The sequence below is a fragment of the Cherax quadricarinatus genome, chromosome 10, assembly GCF_038502225.1.
Source record: "Cherax quadricarinatus isolate ZL_2023a chromosome 10, ASM3850222v1, whole genome shotgun sequence".
Lineage (NCBI taxonomy): Eukaryota > Metazoa > Arthropoda > Malacostraca > Decapoda > Parastacidae > Cherax > Cherax quadricarinatus.
The window spans coordinates 26,553,357-26,570,767 of record NC_091301.1 but is presented as its reverse complement, the minus strand read 5'-3'; the positions used below and the strand labels follow the sequence as shown (position 1 = coordinate 26,570,767).

At 41.4% G+C, this 17,411-nt stretch overlaps 1 protein-coding gene across 2 annotated transcripts in view; it reads right to left on the bottom strand.

Annotated features, from left to right (window-relative positions):
• Positions 1 to 2,709: 2,709 nt before the first annotated feature.
• The window catches only part of Patr-1 (Protein associated with topo II related - 1), a gene marked incomplete in the record, with an annotated part of 178,579 nt that continues 163,877 nt past the window's right edge, over positions 2,710 to 17,411 (bottom strand). For both annotated transcript variants that reach the window (XM_070083723.1, XM_070083724.1), the window contains 1 exon segment: positions 2,710 to 4,533. In XM_070083723.1, coding sequence (XP_069939824.1) covers positions 4,192 to 4,533 — 342 coding nt within the window.

Sequence of the window (17,411 nt, the reverse complement as noted above, 5' to 3'; positions counted from 1 at the left end):
ATATGCTGACATAACACCCCCTAGGGGTAATTTATACTTACAAATTGTATCTCTTGACAGCCCACTGTTGTGATGGTTTCGACAGCTTCTAGACTTCGTCTGCAGGGGCGGCTGTGTAGACAATTTGCTGTCATTTATCAGCTAAGTGTTCATTATATATAGTTATAATAAACACAGCAGGTAAGGCCAAAATTCTCAACAACACCCAAAGCCACCCTCCGGGATACCAGAGGGGGATCGGGACATCCCCAGGCAATCCAGATTCCACGGCAAACTACGCCACCGCCAAGAACCTCAACGGAATGGGATGGACCCCGGTACCCTTTCCCCTACCTAGGAACTAGCGTGCCTGTGGGAAAAAAAAAAAATCCCAAAGGCCAAAAAGGAAGGGCAAAAGGGAGGGGTGGGGAGGAGGAGGAGGAGGAAAGGAAAAAGGGGAGGATGGGATAGGGAACAGGGGATTGGGGGGTAATTAGGTTCGGTCTGAGGAAGGAGACTGACAGGTCTAATTCCTCAGACCAAGAGCCTCTTCACCACGCCAAGGAGCCCCCCTTGAAGAGGAGGGCCTCTTAGCAAAACTTCAAACACTGGGAATTGCAGGCTCTATGCTATATCTCCTCAGTGATTACCTTCATGATAGATCTCTAAGGGTAGTTCTCAATGGAATGGAATCAGCAAGACATCCTACTGGGGCAAGTGTTCCACAAGGAAGCATGCTGGGACCATTGTTATGGACTGTCTACTTCAATGACCTTCATCTCATCCCAGAATCCCATGCATATGAGGATGACTGAACACCGACTTTCACTTATCCAAGAGAAGAAATGCCGGCTGCTTTAAGCTACATCGTTGGGTCCCTGGTCATGTTGACGTACAGGGCAATGAACAGAAAGACACTGCTGCGCGGTCAGCAGTACATGACCTGCCAATTTCATATATAGGTGTTCCATTTCCGGACTGTTTTGCTACCCACCTTCACACTCGTTGGCAACAACGTTGGTCTGCTCTGCTCAATAACAAACTTTGTTCTGTTAAACCGAGTATAGGTTACTGGCCGTCTTCTTGTCACCAGTGTCGAGGTTGGGAGACTACTCTCTTCCGCCTTCGCATTGGCCATACTCGTCTTACTCATGGATATCTCATGGAGAGGCGCTCTGCTCCTGTGAGAATTGTCAGGTTCCAGTATCGGTCAGCCACATTCTGTTAGACTGCCCACTTTATCAACAAGCACACAGAATTTACCTCCGTCGTCGTCTTCGCTCCACTACTCTCTATCTTCCCTTCTCGCTGATGGACCCACCTTTCATCCGGACTCTCTCATCGACTTTTTGACAACAACTGACTTACTCCACAAACTCTGATGATACCTTCAGCCCTTTCTACCTCAATCTCTTGCTACCCTCTACCCCCGCACTATCCCCTGCCCCGCTGTTTTCTGTAACCTACTAATCATCCCTACCCCATTCTGCTGCCCGATTCCCTCGCTTCCTTCCCTACCCTGCAGCGCTGTATAGCCCTTGTGGCTTAGCACTTCTTTTTGATTATAATAATCTAAGCTACATCAATCACCAGCTAAGAGCTGTATCAGCTTGGGGAAATAGATGGCAAGTAACATTTGCACCCGAGAAAATGCAAATGATGGTCTCTAGGCACCATGATGGTAATGCTGGTGCAGTAGTAAGGATGAATGGGAGGATGTTGGCACCTGGGGAAGAAGTTGATATCCTTGGGGTGAAATCTGACCATGAAGAACCATGTTGTAAATCTTGCAAACAAGGCAGCCAGGAGGCTTACAGCACTTCGTCGTATCTCACATCTGCTTGACAGTAGGGGTTACAAGATTCTGTACGAGGCACAAGTACCCTCACACCTTGAGTATGCTCCACTTTCTTGGTTTGCCTGCCCCCCCTCTCATCTGCAACTGCTTGACAGAGTAGAGAAAACAACGCAAGACATCTCATCTCTTGCCTGGACCAATCCTGTTATTTCAGCAAAGCCTTCAATACAGGAGGGATGTGGGTGGCCTTACTGTTATGTACAAGGCCAGTGTTGTTAAAGTACCACACTTGGATCCATTTCGAGGACAGCGTGAAACAAACTTTTATGCCACAAGACGGGCAGAAAGCAACTTCACTCTGGCTGTACCCTTCTCCAGAACATCACTCCATCTGAGATCATATATACCCAGGATGACTCGAGTATGGAACACATTCGTACAGCATAATGACGTCAACGAGATAAAGTCAGCTGATCAAATGAAAATGCTGGCCCACAGATGGCTCCAACTTCATCCTGTTCCCTACTTGTATGTCTCAAAACAATAAAAATGTTTTCAAATGAGCTGATGTAGGTAACAGCTCTTAACTTGCCAATAAAGTTAGGAATCCTTAACCTGTAAACAGCTTGTCAATAGAGCTAGGGATCCTTGTCAAACCCTATGTAAAAAAAAAAAAGAGGTAGAGAGAGAAGAGAGGTAGAGTGGAGAGGAAGTGGGGGACCCCCATTTGAAGAGATTGGAGGAAATGCGGGGGAGAAGGAAAGACTCCAATTCACCAGATCGAGAGACCATTCATCACAGCAAGAGAGCCCCCTCATTAAAGCAGTAGATACAGTACCTACAATATGAAATTATTTCCACTAAACACATCAATAATTATCTGTCTCAGGTATATTTATAGCATAAAATAAAAGGGAAAATAAATAAATTCATGCAGTTCCAATAGTCTTTATCTTAGAAAAAAATTATGTAGCACTGGGCAGAGGACAGTCTGTGTTGGAAGGCCATAAACAAATGTAGCCTAGGCTTAACCAATATCGCCTCACAGACTTCACAGGACAAGCTAATTACAAACAACTTGTATATTACCCAGCCCAAAAACATAAAAAATATTTAGAGCCACATATAAAAATGTACATCAGATGTTTAATTTACATAGCAAAATTAAGGGAGGGAATCGTCTATTCAAAATCTTAAGTACACTCTCCCCAAATTTACAAATGCATGTGTTGCAAGTCATCTGAGTAGATGGGCTTCACATTCATACACATACCACAAGAGAACTCTTAAAATATGACTTAATCAAGTTGCGTCTGAATGAAAGGGTCAAACATCAACAGTTGTCAGAATTGAGAAATTAGTTTAAGAAAATAAAAGCTAAGAACTTCTTTGATATACTGTTTATCACAGTAATGTAACAGCCTTTTGAAGACCATATTAAATTAACAGTGATTAGTAGATTGATAAACTAACACCTTAGTTATTTTCAGATGATAGTTGCATCTCTAAGAAAATTGTTTTAATAATTATGATAATTGTCACTAATGCCTGCAGAGTATAAAATTGCCTTAATATCATTGTCAAAGCACCGGATATTCAACCACAATTCCTACGTAAAGTGGAGTACAATATCTCCACCCTTTTAATTATATACCATGAGGGTTTAGTTTGATTTTACCATTCACATTTTACATTATTTACACTCCATGCTCAATGGTAGAAACAGTGGTAATGTATAACAAGTAGTACAAAAAGCTCAACAGTTTGGTTAGCTATAACTTATTGATTACAACCCAACCACTGCCATTTTTTCATGGCACCAAAATATTTGTCACTAAAACTGGTCTCCAGATAACATCGCAAATGCATGCACATGTACTTATGGCAAAATTCTTTACAATTTACAATGAACTCTGCTGGCAACATAATTAATTTTTTTATAATAAACATGTTGCTCAGCTTAATTCTCTTTGTATATTTTATTTCTTAAACATGACTATACTGTATTTGGTTAGTGTTATGCAACTGTAAAACTATAGTCTAATGGTATAGGAAACATTAGCTTAGGTGGATGTACATCAGAAATGAGAACAAGAGACTATCTTCAACAGAAATTCTAGAGACTTGCATAATCATCTACTCTGACTGTAGGTGGCCCACTCAACAGGCTGTTCTAAATATTTTTTTAAAAACACTTACTCTTTACATAACATTCTTAATAAATGTAACAATATAGATACAAAATAATTTATTACAGTATTGTGTGTCTGACATTTTGAACTATTCTCAAAAAAAATTTCAAAAAACCTAAAACTCGACCCCAAACAAGAGAGGATTCCAAAAGATCAGGAATCCAGTTATTTAATTTAAACAAAATCTCATGTTTCTTTCCTTCATCCTAAGTCATTCTAGGATTACGATTTGACTGGACTTTGACTCCTTGGCTTAGTGTGTGTACCTTCAAGTAAGGCCATTTTATCTTGGGCTGCTTTGAGACGTTTAGGATCTGCACGAGTACATCTTGTTAAGTGCTGGCCAGGGCGGAAAGGTGAGGCAGCAAGAGCAACGGAGGGAAGGGCTTGTGGTATTTCTGTGGCAGTCTTGTTATCACTGGAAGTCTTAGAGGTATTATCTGAGAGAGTAGCCAACCCATTGATGACTGCTAAAATGAGTTCTTGCCACACATCAGTCTCGCCCAATGTTGCTTGCAGGTGTTCCCCTCGTACCATAAGAGCCATTACTAAGCTCACACCGTACTGAAGAAATAAAATAAATTAAGATTCTATAAACAGTATTTTAGTTATCACTTAAAAACTTTATTCTCTTTCCTTTTTAGTAATTAATGTGGAAGGGGTTACAAGGTTCTCACATTTTATATGCTGTGTATGACAAGCATGGCTTATGACAGGATTTGAGCTTATTTTCAATGGAAAAAGAACTAGTGAGAAATACCAATGAAAGCTCAAGTGCACCAACAAACATCCTGGGAAACAAGTTAGCTGGACTTATAATTCTGGGAAGGAAGGGGAAATGGAGGGCTGCAGGTGAAAATTACTGTGCTTGAACTCCAAAAGATGGGTGAGGATGCCCTGGTCTCTTTCGTGTTACATCATAGGAATCTATGAGAAAATGGAAGTTGCATTATGTAATTTTAGTTTAATGAACATTTTCTTGTGTTTTTATGCAGGTGGTTAAGCAGTACAAAACCAGTGGAGTTAAAATGTTCTGTAGTTTCAATGCCAAACAAAGAACTGATGCATTAACTGTGATTAATAGATAATATGCCATCAGCTTTGTATAGAATTTAAAGGAATTTGTTTCAACACACTGGACATCTACCAAAGAGATGGGAAATGTCCAGACACACTTCCCCCATCATTCACACTAGAACTGTCTTGCCAGACACACGCAGATACGACAGTTCAGATAACCCTTCAAACAGCAAGTATCCCCACCCCTCCTTTAGAGTGCAGGCACTGTACTACACACCTCCAGGACTGAAGTCAGGCTAACCAGTTTCCCAGGATCACTTCACAAAATGTTACCCTGCTCACACTACAACCAGGGCCGGATTAAGAAGTCTCCGGGCCCTAGGCTATTCAGATTGGCGGGGCCCCTTTGAGTTACGGGTAAGCGAAGCGACCCCTTCCAGCTTGGGGGTGGGGAGGGGGGGGGGTCAGTGTGAGCCTGTTTAAGGTCTAATTAAATACATTCTGGCTATTTAAATTAAATTTAATAGGGGAAAGTACATCAAGACAACCAAAACCATTTACCAACAGCCATTATAACTATCTTGTTAAATCATGCATTTTAAAGAGAATAAACTCAAGACAGCATAGTATTACTAGATTAGGCTATTAAAGTAGTGGCATCATGTACCTATTATATTCAGCATAACCACTACAGCACTATTATTCCCTTTATAAATCAGTGGCCATTATTGTTATCATTGCATCATGCATAAGACTATCAAATCATATAAAGTAAAGAATTGTTTATATTCACAGGCACTTCTTAAATAAACTTTTTTCTGGATTTCATATTGGCAAAATCATCAATTATATTCTGAAAATCAATATTTCTTGTTAGATCAGACTCAATGGTCAACAAGGCTAGGTTACACAATTTGTCTTGGCTCATTGTTGAACGGAGCTGGTTTTTCACTCTTTTCAAAACAGAAAATGAACGTTCTCCTTCAGAGTTAGTAGCTGGAAGTGTTAGGTAAAGGCGATACACTATGTCAACATTAGGGAAGGTTTCTGAGATACCTGCATTTCTTAAATGTTTCAAAGCAGCTGAGGGCGCACATTTTTCAGGTGGAGCTTTAATCTGATTCATATACCCAGAAAAATGAACTATTTCTTCAACAAATGTGTCCTGAACATCTGCTGAAAGGTGTTGTTGCAACTTTAATGCAGCTTCTCTCAATTCTGCATCTGGCATAGTAGTAATTTTGAACAGAAATCCAAACTTGTCATTGAGATTCTGGTAGATTTCTTTTCTTTTCACCAATTCTGTAATCAGTGAATCCAGAATGACGAAGTATGTAGCTGTCTTGCATTTCTGCCTTGGTAGCAACACAATTTCATTGTCTGGCTCTTCAAAATTACGTTTCCTCTTCCTTGACCGCTGATGATCAGCCCGGTAACTGTAGTCTTTCACCAGCAGTTTAGCTTTCTCTTCAAACATTTCAAAAGCTTCATCATTGCGAAGTGAGCTTACAAATTCCACTAAGCCTGCATAGCGGTTAGCACAAGTAGCCATTTCAATTTCAATTTTCTGAAGTGTCTTGTTCGTGGCATTTAACCGTTCCAGTATACAGTCCCAAAGCACACAGAGTAAGGCCAATTCAAAATCTTCCAATTTTGATGCTAAGCTGGCTGCTTCGCTTCTTGTAGTTGCTGTCTGGTCTTCATCCTCTGCTATTTGGATCAAAGCAGAACGTATTTCAGCAAAGCTGTCTTTCAAAGCATGTGTTGCATCATGCTGCGCTGACCACCTTGTTGTTGATAATGATTTGATGACATCTCCATGAATGGTTGACTTGAGTATACTCCACCGATGTGTTGAAGCAAAGAAAAAATTAAAGTGTGCTTGTAAAAGTCCAAAAAATGAAACTGCAGCGACACAACACTCCGCAGCACATGACCCAACAAGATTAAGAGAATGTGCTGAGCAGGGCACATATTCAGCAAGTGGGTTGATTTGCTTGATACGGGCTTGCAATCCATTATATTTACCCGACATGTTACTTGCAATCCATAATAGAGAGATCATGTTCAAGCAGAGTATCCAGTACTACATTCATCATTGTTTCTCCATCATGGCCTGAAAGAGGAATGAATTTTATAAAGCGCTCTACAGGCTTACCACTGGAGTCGACAAAGCGAACAATGAATGTTAATTGATCTGTATGCGAAATATCTGGTGTTGAATCTACACTTATTGCAAAGTATTTTGCAGTTTTCACAGCTGCTATGATGTTATTGAGGACCTTCTTAGTCATCAGTTCAATAAATTCATTGCATATAGTAGATGACATGTAAGATACAGTGCCTCTTCCTGCATTCCCAAGGCGTGACACATGATTTGCTAAGAATGGATCGAATTGTGCTAACAGTTCTATGATCCCTAGGAAATTGCCATTGTTTTCCGAACAAAAAAACCTCATTTTCTCCACGGAAAGCAAGTCCTCTTAGAGCTAAGAATTTTACAACAGCAACAACTCTTTTTAGAACTTTTCTCCAATAAGTGCGCTCTTTTTCAGTTTGATTTTCCAAATGAGAATCCAATAAGCCTTTTTTCTGTGCACAAAATACACTGGCTAAAATGCAGCTCCTGTGAGTGGTGCTGTTTTCATGTTCCTCAAAACGCTTGGAATTTTTCCAGTCATTGAACCCCTGTGTGAAGGTATTTTCTTTGGTAGAAAATAGCTTGCATGCTGAACAGTACACTTTTCCTGAGCTTTCAGAGTATACCATCCATGATCTTTTCACAGTTTCTGAATTTGCAAGCTTCCTATAAAACATAGATGACTTTAAACAACGATGACTTCCATCATCATAAATCCTTGCTGATTTCCTAAAGTCAATGTTCAGAGTTTGACTGAAGTTTTCTGCAATGAAAGCATTACGTACAGAATCTGGGATTACATTTGGCCATGAGGCAGGATCTTTTAAGACATCCTGTGGATGAAATGTCCGTTGAGACATTGAGAGGACACACAAAAGAAGTAGATGCTGGCTGAGAAATAATGGAGGGAGGGCTTCCTGTATGATCTGACGCATCTGCAGATTCAACTGTACTGGTAACATCAGAAACTGTTTTCGTGAGCATGTCTGTGATCTTTCTGCAGCTTCCTACATCTTTCTTTTTCTGTTCTTCTTCTTGAATTTTCTTTCTTTCCTGTGACCCACTCGCATAAGAATGTCCAACATCACGTTCACGAGATGCCATTATGAGGATGTATCACTGTCTGTAATCATGCAAATACAAATTTTTCATTATCAATTATTAATTTTTTAATTATTAAATTTTTTTTTCTGTCAATTGGGGGGATATGGCCCTTGTAGCCCCCTTTCCTCCGGCTGCGCATCTAAAAATTCAAAACGTTACCAGAAAGAAGTCATATACAGAACTTTTACCATAGATTAGGTTAGTGATTTGGGCTACGAATATTTTACTAATTCATCCTCCTTGATCTACAATTTACTTAAACAGAAATCATACTGAGTCCAAAAACAATGCACAATGGTTTTTATATTACCATTTTCATAACTAAACTAATCATAATGTTTTGCATGATATATGGCCTACCACCATAGATAAGGACATGAGAATTAAAGAAAGCAGGGACAATTTTCAGTTTCACCCAACCAACGATTTTCTGATGTGGCTTATGTGTTTCTGGGGAAATATGTAGTAAATTAATTGATGTTCTACATCACTTCCGTCGCAACTTGAAAAATAAGCATTTGCGACGGAAGTGATGTAGAACATCAATCAATTGAGATCTGTTATTGAAATGATAAAGACTTAAAGACAGGACAAAGTGCTTTTAAAACCTACAAACAGAAGTCAGTTTGCGTTTTTAGGTTTTTCTTTATAGTATTTTTACCAAAAATGCGTCTTTACAGGTCAAGTAACCCTATCAGGTACCTCCCTTAACATTTAGAGGTGAAAACAAACATTTATCCATACACATCAATGTCTATCAACAACACTTCAGCTAATTTGTCACAGTACAAGTCTAGATAACGTGTAATTACTTCAGAAAATTGGAGAGGAATCTCCCATACTCACCCATTAGCGGGAAAACACAGCTGTTCTGATGTAAACAAAGGCGTGTTGAGTGTTGCCATCTATGGTTAGGTTTATTTATTTTTATTTTATTTTATTTCATTATTTATTTTTGTTTTGATTAATTTTTAAAAATCAATTTTACTCTCCAAACACTTGAACTTTTTAGGTAGGGACCCCTTTGCACTTGCACCATGTGCGCAGTCTTGGATGAGCCCCTGAACCCCTTGGACCCCGGGGCCCCCAAATGCGCGGGGCCCTAGGCAAATGCCAAGTTTGCCTATGCGGTAATGCGGCCCTGACTACAACAGTGTCATGTCCCAAGAACCATCTGCCTCCACACTCTTAACACACACACACACACGCATGCACACAAGCACGCACACACGCACGCACACACGCACATGTGCACGCACACACATGCACCCGCACACACGCATGCACACACACGCAAACGTGCGCACACACAGGTACGCACACACATGCATGCGCAAATGTGCACACACGTACACTCGTGCACACATGCACACACGCACGCACATGCACACACGCACCTGCTGGATATCCAAGCCCTTTGCACAGAAAACCTTCTTTACCCACCCGTTCATCATTATTTAGGATGCAGGATGTTTATCGAGGCAAAATTTTTGCGTTAAAATGTATCGCTAGTCGGATTTAATGTTAGATGGTGCCATCGTTGGTCGAGGGTCCACTGTGTGTGTGTGTGTGTGTGTGTGTGTGTGTGTGTGTGTGTGTGCACGCACGCGTGCGTGTATATATATATGTATATATATGTGTATATATATATGTATATATATGTGTATATATATGTGTATATATATGTGTATATATGTATATATATGTGTATATATATATGTATATATATGTATATATGTTGGAGTGTGAGCAGGGTAATATTTAGTGAAGGGATTCAGGGAAACCGGTTATTTTCTTATAGTCGGACTTGAGTCCTGGAAATGGGAAGTACAATGCCTGCACTTTAAAGGAGGGGTTTGGGATATTGGCAGTTTGGAGGGATATGCTGTGTATCTTTATACGTATATGCTTCTAAACTGTTGTATTCTGAGCACCTCTGCAAAAGCAGAGATAATGTGTGAGTGTGGTGAAAGTGTTGAATGATGATGAAAGTATTTTCTTTTTGGGGATTTTCTTTCTTTTTTGGGTCACCATGCCTCGGTGGGAGACGACCAACTTGTTGAAAATTATATATATATATATATATATATATATATATATATATATATATATATATATATACACACAGGAAGGCCCCACTTTACGGCGTTTCACTTTACGGCGTTCCGCTAATACGGACATTTCAAATTATGACCAAAACTCGCTATACGGCTCCCCCCACCTGACTTTCTAATACGGTCACCGTGCCCCACCCTGTTTGTTTACATTCTCCATGAGCTCAGTAAGCACTAAGTCTCTCCATTTTGTCTGGAAACTCCAAAATTTCAAATGTTTTTAAAAGTTATTTCATATTTTATATATACTCTGATAATTATACTTATGTATACCTGTACCTAAATAAACTTACATACTGTGCTGGCATGCAGGTACACATTAAAATTGGTAAGTGTCTTATGTCTCCAGACGTCATATTAGTAATGATGATAATAATCATCGAGTCATTTAAATGTCGTATATTACGTTAATATACACATTTTCATTAATCCATCTATGATATTTTTTTCAAAATTATATAATAAACACGATGCATAACATATAAATAAGATAAATACACCCCACAGTAGAATAAATAAACATAAATGTGAGATGTGGTAGCAGACGACTTGCACAAGTGACGCCATATTAGAAATGATAATAATAATAATAACAATACTCACCGAGTCTCATTTAATGTCGTACATTACGTTAATATACACATTTTCATTAATCCATCCATGATATTTTTTTCAAAATTATATAATAAACACGATACATAACATAAAAAGATGATAAATACACCCCACAATAGAATAAACAAACATAAATATAAGATGTGGGAGCCACATAACTTGTACAAGTGACGGCAAGAATAACATTTTCTCTAATCTAACATTAGAGAAAATGTGTTACTGGGGGTATCTGTAGAAAATTATTCCTTTCGTATGTATGTAAGTAAGTTTATTCAGGTATACACAAATACAGTTACATAGATTATCATACATAACAACATATGTGTAGAGAACCTAGGATAACCCAAAAAAGTCAAGTGTGACTTATTTCCATTGCCTTCACTCAGAGCTTCATTTCTTCTCAAAATGATGTTACATGAGAATGGGAGTGTTCTTCTTTATTAATTCTACCGTATCAATGTAGAGACAACCTGTACACAATGTAACTTGTACACAAACCAGACGTGTACACTTCGTTTCTTTACAAAACTTACGTTCGCCTGGTTTGTTTACATAACTCTGCGCCTGTCCCCTCTCATGTACTCATTCTTTCTCTCTCTCATTTATTCGTTTTATCTCATTTACTTACTCCTGACCCTACATTAAAACTACAAATATTTTAAGGTAAGTAATGAGTGAACTGTTTATACATTTTATCGCTCTGGGATGCTTAAATATCATAGAATGTGTGTGTGGGTGGGTTGGCCTGGTATGGTATTATTATTATTATTATAATCAAAAAGAAGCGCTAAGCCACAAGGACTATACAGCGCTGCAGGGTAGGGAAGGAAGCAAGGGAATTGGATGGCAGAAGGGAGGGGGGATGATCAGCAGGTTACAGAAAACAGCGGGGCAGGGGATAGTACGGGGGTAGAAGGTAGCAAGAGATTGAAGTAGAAAGGGCTGAAGGTATCCGAATTTGTGAAGTAAGTCAGTCGTTGTCAAAAAGTCAATGAGAGAGTCCGGATGAAAGGTGGGTCCATCAGCGAGAAGGGAAGGTAAAGAGAGAGCAGCGGAGCGAAGACGACGACAGAGGTAAATTCTGCGTGCTCGTTGATAAAGTGGGCAGTCCAACAGAATGTGGCTGACTGATAATGGAGCTTGGCAATTCTCACAGAGAGGAGCAAGACGCCTCTCCATGAGATATCCATGAGTAAGACGAGTATGGCCAATGCGAAGACGGGAGAGAGTAGTCTCCCAACCTCGACACTGGTGATAAGAAGACGGCCAGTAACCTATACTCGGTTTAATAGACTGAAGTTTGTTGCCGAGCATAGTAGACCAACGTTGTTGCCAACGGGTGTGAAGGTGGGAAGATATTGCAGCAAAATAGTCCGTAAATGGAATACCTCTATAAGAAACTGGTAGGTCATGTACTGCTGACCGCGCAGCAGTGTCTGCCTGTTCATTGCCCTGTACGTCAACATGACCAGGGACCCAACAAAAAACAATATCTTTATGCTTGGTAAAGATGCGGCGTAGCCAAAGTTGGATACGGAGGACTAAGGGGTGAGGTGTATCAAATTTTTGTATAGCCTGTAAAGCACTAAGGGAGTCTGAGACAACCACAAATGATGACACAGGCATAGATGCAATACGGATAAGTGCTGTAAGGATGGCATATAATTCAGCAGTAAAAATACTAGCCGAAGATAGTAAATGCCCTTGTACGACACTGTCCGGAAACACTGCTGCGAATCCTACGCCGTCAGAAGACTTAGAGCCATCTGTGTACACAGCAATGGCATGAGAATGAGAGTGAAAGTGGTCAAGAAAAAGAGAGCGGGAAGCGACCGTAGACAGTTGGGCTTTCGAGCAAGGGAGGGAGAAAGAACAGACTCGAACAGCTGGAACTTCCCAGGGGGGTAGGGAAAAGTGAGATGCTACATGTACATAGAAAGGTGGTAGTTGAAGAGAAGACAAGAGCGAATGAAGGCGAAGAGAGAAGGGACGGAGTAAACAGGGGCGGCGAACAAATAAAGAATGTCTACTAATATCAGTGACCATTCTATAAATGGAAGGATTGCGGAGATCATGAGAGCGTACATAGTAGCGCAGGCAATGGGCATCACGGCGATCGGATAAGGATGGAACGTTCGCTTCTGCATAGAGGCTCTCGACAGGGGAAGAGCGGAAAGCACCAAGGCATAAACGTAATCCTTGGTGATGAATAAGGTTAAGGCTAGAGAGAGTAGCAGGAGATGCCGCTGAATAGATCTGGTCACCATAATCAAGTTTCGATAAAATAAGGGTGGAATGTAGGCGAAGGAGGGTTCGACGATCAGCTCCCCACGAAAGATGAGCAAGGGTTTTAAGAAGGTTCAGCCGGCTGTGACAAGTTGCCTTCAGAGAGGTAATGTGAGGTTTCCAGGATAACCTACGATCAAAGAGGAGGCCCAGAAACTTGACTGTATCACGTTCAGGGATACGGGAGCCATAGAGGTACAAAGGATGATCGGAGATGACAGAGCGTCTAGTGAAAGTGATTTGGTGGGTTTTAGTGCTGGAAAATTTAAACCCATGTGTGGTGGCCCAATTGGAAACACGGTCGACTGCATGTTGGAGAGAAACTGTAAGGAGGTGACAGTCAGCGCCTGCACAGGCAATAGCAAAGTCATCAACATAGAGTGATGACCAAATATTTGATGGAAGACTAGAGGCCAAATCATTAATAGCAAGGAGAAAAAGTGTTGTGCTCAGAACACATCCCTGGGGGACACCTTCAGCTTGGATAAAGTCCGGGGAGAGCACATTATTAACCCGAACACGGAAATGCCTGCCAGTTAAAAAGTTCTTAAGGAAGGATGGTAGATTGCCTCGAAGGCCTAAGGAGTGGGCTTGGGCTAAAATATTATACCTCCAAGTTGTGTCATATGCCTTCTCAAGGTCAAAAAATATGGCAATAACTGAGTGGTTATTCGCAAAGGCATTACGAACATACGTATCCAAGCATAGTAAGGGGTCTATGGTAGAATGTCCCTTACGAAAGCCATATTGACGAGTGGAGAGACTGTTGTGTGTCTCTAAATACCACACTAAACGTCTATTTACTAGGCGTTCCATTACTTTGCAAACTGCACTGGTAAGAGCAATGGGATGATAGTGGGAGGTTTCATGTCCCGTAGTGCCTGGTTTGCGGAAAGGGAGAACAATGGCGGATTTCCACAGCTGTGGAAGAACTCCTTGTGACCAAATAAGATTGTAAAGGCGTAATAGGACTGCAAGGGCTGACTGATGTAAATGTTGTAGCATACGAATATGAATGTCGTCGGGCCCAGCTGCCGATGATCGACAAGCTGAGAGTGTTGCCTCCAGTTCTTGAAGTGTAAAAGGCACATTATACTGTTCTTCTCTGAGAGAAGAAAAGTCCAAGGGTGCTAACTCTCTGGCAGACTTTGAGGAAAGAAATGAGGGGCATAGATGGAGTCCCTGAGAAATACGGACCAGATGATTGCCAATTTCATTGGCAACATCTAGTGGGTTTGCTATATCAACACCGGCAACCCGCAGAACAGGAGCCGGGTCAGGAGAATATTTACCACTCAGTTTTCGTACTTTTTTCCAGACTGCAATCATAGAGGAAGCAGAGGTGATGGTGGAGACATAATCTCGCCAGCAAGTGCGTTTAGCGTCACGGATGACACGGCGAGCGATCGCACGCTTCTGTTTAAAATCAAGGAGTCGCTCTGTGGTTCTATTGTACCGGTACCTGCCCCATGCAGCGCGTTTCAAACGTACTGCACGAGCACAAGCAGGAGACCACCAAGGCACGCATTTCTGAGAATGCCTGCCCGAAGTTTGGGGTATAGAATGAGAAGCTGCGGTGAAAACGGAGGACGAGAAGAGGTGTAAAAGCTCATCGATGGAGGATGAAGAAGGAACCTCTTTAAAAACAGTTAGGTGTGAGTAAAGGTTCCAATTTGCCCGATTAAATTGCCAGCGTGGGGTGCGAAGAGGTGGCGAATATGAAGGGGAAGTAAGAATGATTGGGAAATGATCACTGTCATGTAAGTCTCTTCTCAAAGATCACTTACTCACCCAAAACCAAATAAATACTGAATAACTGAACCTTATAAATTGTATATCTTAAATGTTTCTCACAATTATATCACATAAATGTTAAACCTAAAACCCAATCTAACTTTATTATTTTTTAAATACACTACCTAACAGAATACTCCATTCTACTGAATGTACAACAATGCATACAACCATATGACCTGTCTTTGTAATACTCACTTGTGCTTTATAGTAACCTGTTTACATTAATGTTTTATCACTGATTTCATCATTGCTTAGTTAATCTTAAGTTAATTTTAAGCCAGCCCGTAATGCTATGCATAGTATAAGTGGCTTTGGCATACTGCTCTTACCTGTATTTGTTGTACCTCTGTATGTGTGCTCAAATTTTTAAATAAATAAATAAATAAATAAATAAATAAGTCCGGGAGAACAGACCAAGTGAAGTCTAATGCGGCGGAGGAAGAGCAAACTGAGAGATCGATGCAAGAGAGAGTATGAGTCCGAGGATCAAAATGGGTGTGAGTACCTGTATTTAAAACATGGAGGGGGTGGGTGGCAAGAAAAGCCTCTAACTGAATTCCACGGGAATCACAGTGAGACCCCCCCCAGAGGAAATGGTGGGCATTAAAATCACCAAGTAACAGAATCGGTGGCGGTAATGACGAAACAAGGAAGGCAAAATCTGGAATAGATAATGCCCGAGAAGGAGAGAGATATAAAGAACAGAGCGTATACCACCTATGTAAGTGGATACGGGCTGCTGTGTAATGCAGCGAAGTATGAACAAATAGCTGATGGTACGGAATATCAGTGCGGAGAAGAAGGGCACTTTCATTAAAGGTCCCATCAGGAAAAGGATCTGAAGAATACAATAAATTATAGCCTGAGATGTGAGAAATAACAGCAGAGTGTAATTTTGGTTCCTGTAAGCAAACACCAACAGGGGCAAACTGGGAGAGTAACATCTGAAGCTCACCCCGATTACCCCTGAGGCCGCGTATATTCCACTGTAAATAGGCCATGATTGGCAATGATAAAGATACTTGAAATCCGCAGGTAAAGGTTCCTACGGACTAGAAGGGTTAGAAAAGTCCACATGCGGAGGCAGTGGAAAATGTTCAAGCAGCGAAGGAACGGTGCGCTGTGAAGAAAGGAGTTGCGCAGATGGAGCAGAGGAGAGAGAAAGAGCGGAAGGTGGATCAGTGTCCATTGATGGTTTGGTCTCTGCAATATATTCAGAGATTGCTTCAAGTGTTTCGGAATTCAGAGATGTCGTATGGGAGACAATATTGGGAATGGTAGGGGGAGGATGAGTAAAGATTGGAACTGTATTGGACTGTACCAAGGTAGGGGGGGGGCGAAAGGGTGGAGGGAACTGGAGAAGCGTGGCAGGGGACAGAAGAGGCAGGAACCTGGGAGGTGGCAGAAGAGGAAGAAACTTGGGAGGGAACAGGGAAGGAAGGTACATTACGAGGAGGAGGGTGAACCTCTGCACTTGTAACTGAGCCAGTGAGAGGGGAAGAACTAGGGACAGAGACAGGGAGGGTAAAATGAGGAGGTGGAAGATGGGTAGGAGGTGGTACCGGACCTTTTTTTGACTTTTGAGAAGTAGAGGGACGATTGGGAGGAGGTGTCGTACGAGGTCTCGTCGATACTGAGGCTTGTGAGAGAGAACTCGAAGAAGCGAGATTAGACCGAGTTGTTGAAGTAGGGACGTCTGAGCCGAGGACAGCAAAAGGATTAGATACAGGAGTGATTATGGGAGAGGTAACCACAGAGGTGGGTGTAGAAGATGGGATACTAGAAGTGGGGGGACGTTTTGAAACACGGGAATAAGAAACACGTGGGAGTCTCCCTTGGAGGCGGAGATGAGAAACTGCCATGGCATAAGGGAGACCTTCTGTCTCTTTGAGGTAACGAATTTCCCGCTCGTTTAAATAGACCTGACAACGGCGAGAGTACGAAGGATGAGCCTCATGACAGTTAAGGCAAGAGGGAGACCGATTGCAAGATGTATTAGAATGGTCATCGGCACCACAGACTGGGCATTCGGCGATAGATCTGCAATATTTCGCTGGATGGCCAAATCGCCAGCAATTTCTACACTGTTGTGGTGTAGGGATCACCTTTCGAACTTGTAACCGATGTCCTGCTATATAAACTGAGGATGGGAGTTCTCGGCTGTCAAAAGTTAAACGAGCCACATTGCTAGGGTATCGTCTCCGCCCACGGGCAGGAAGAACGTAAGTGTCTACCTTGAGGATTGGGAGATCTTGGAGTTCCAGCTGTTCTAGAATGTCGGTGCCACATGTCTGGAAATTTTGTTGAACTATGGTATGGGGCAGAATGACGGTACCACTACAAGAACTGAGGGAATGATGTTTTTC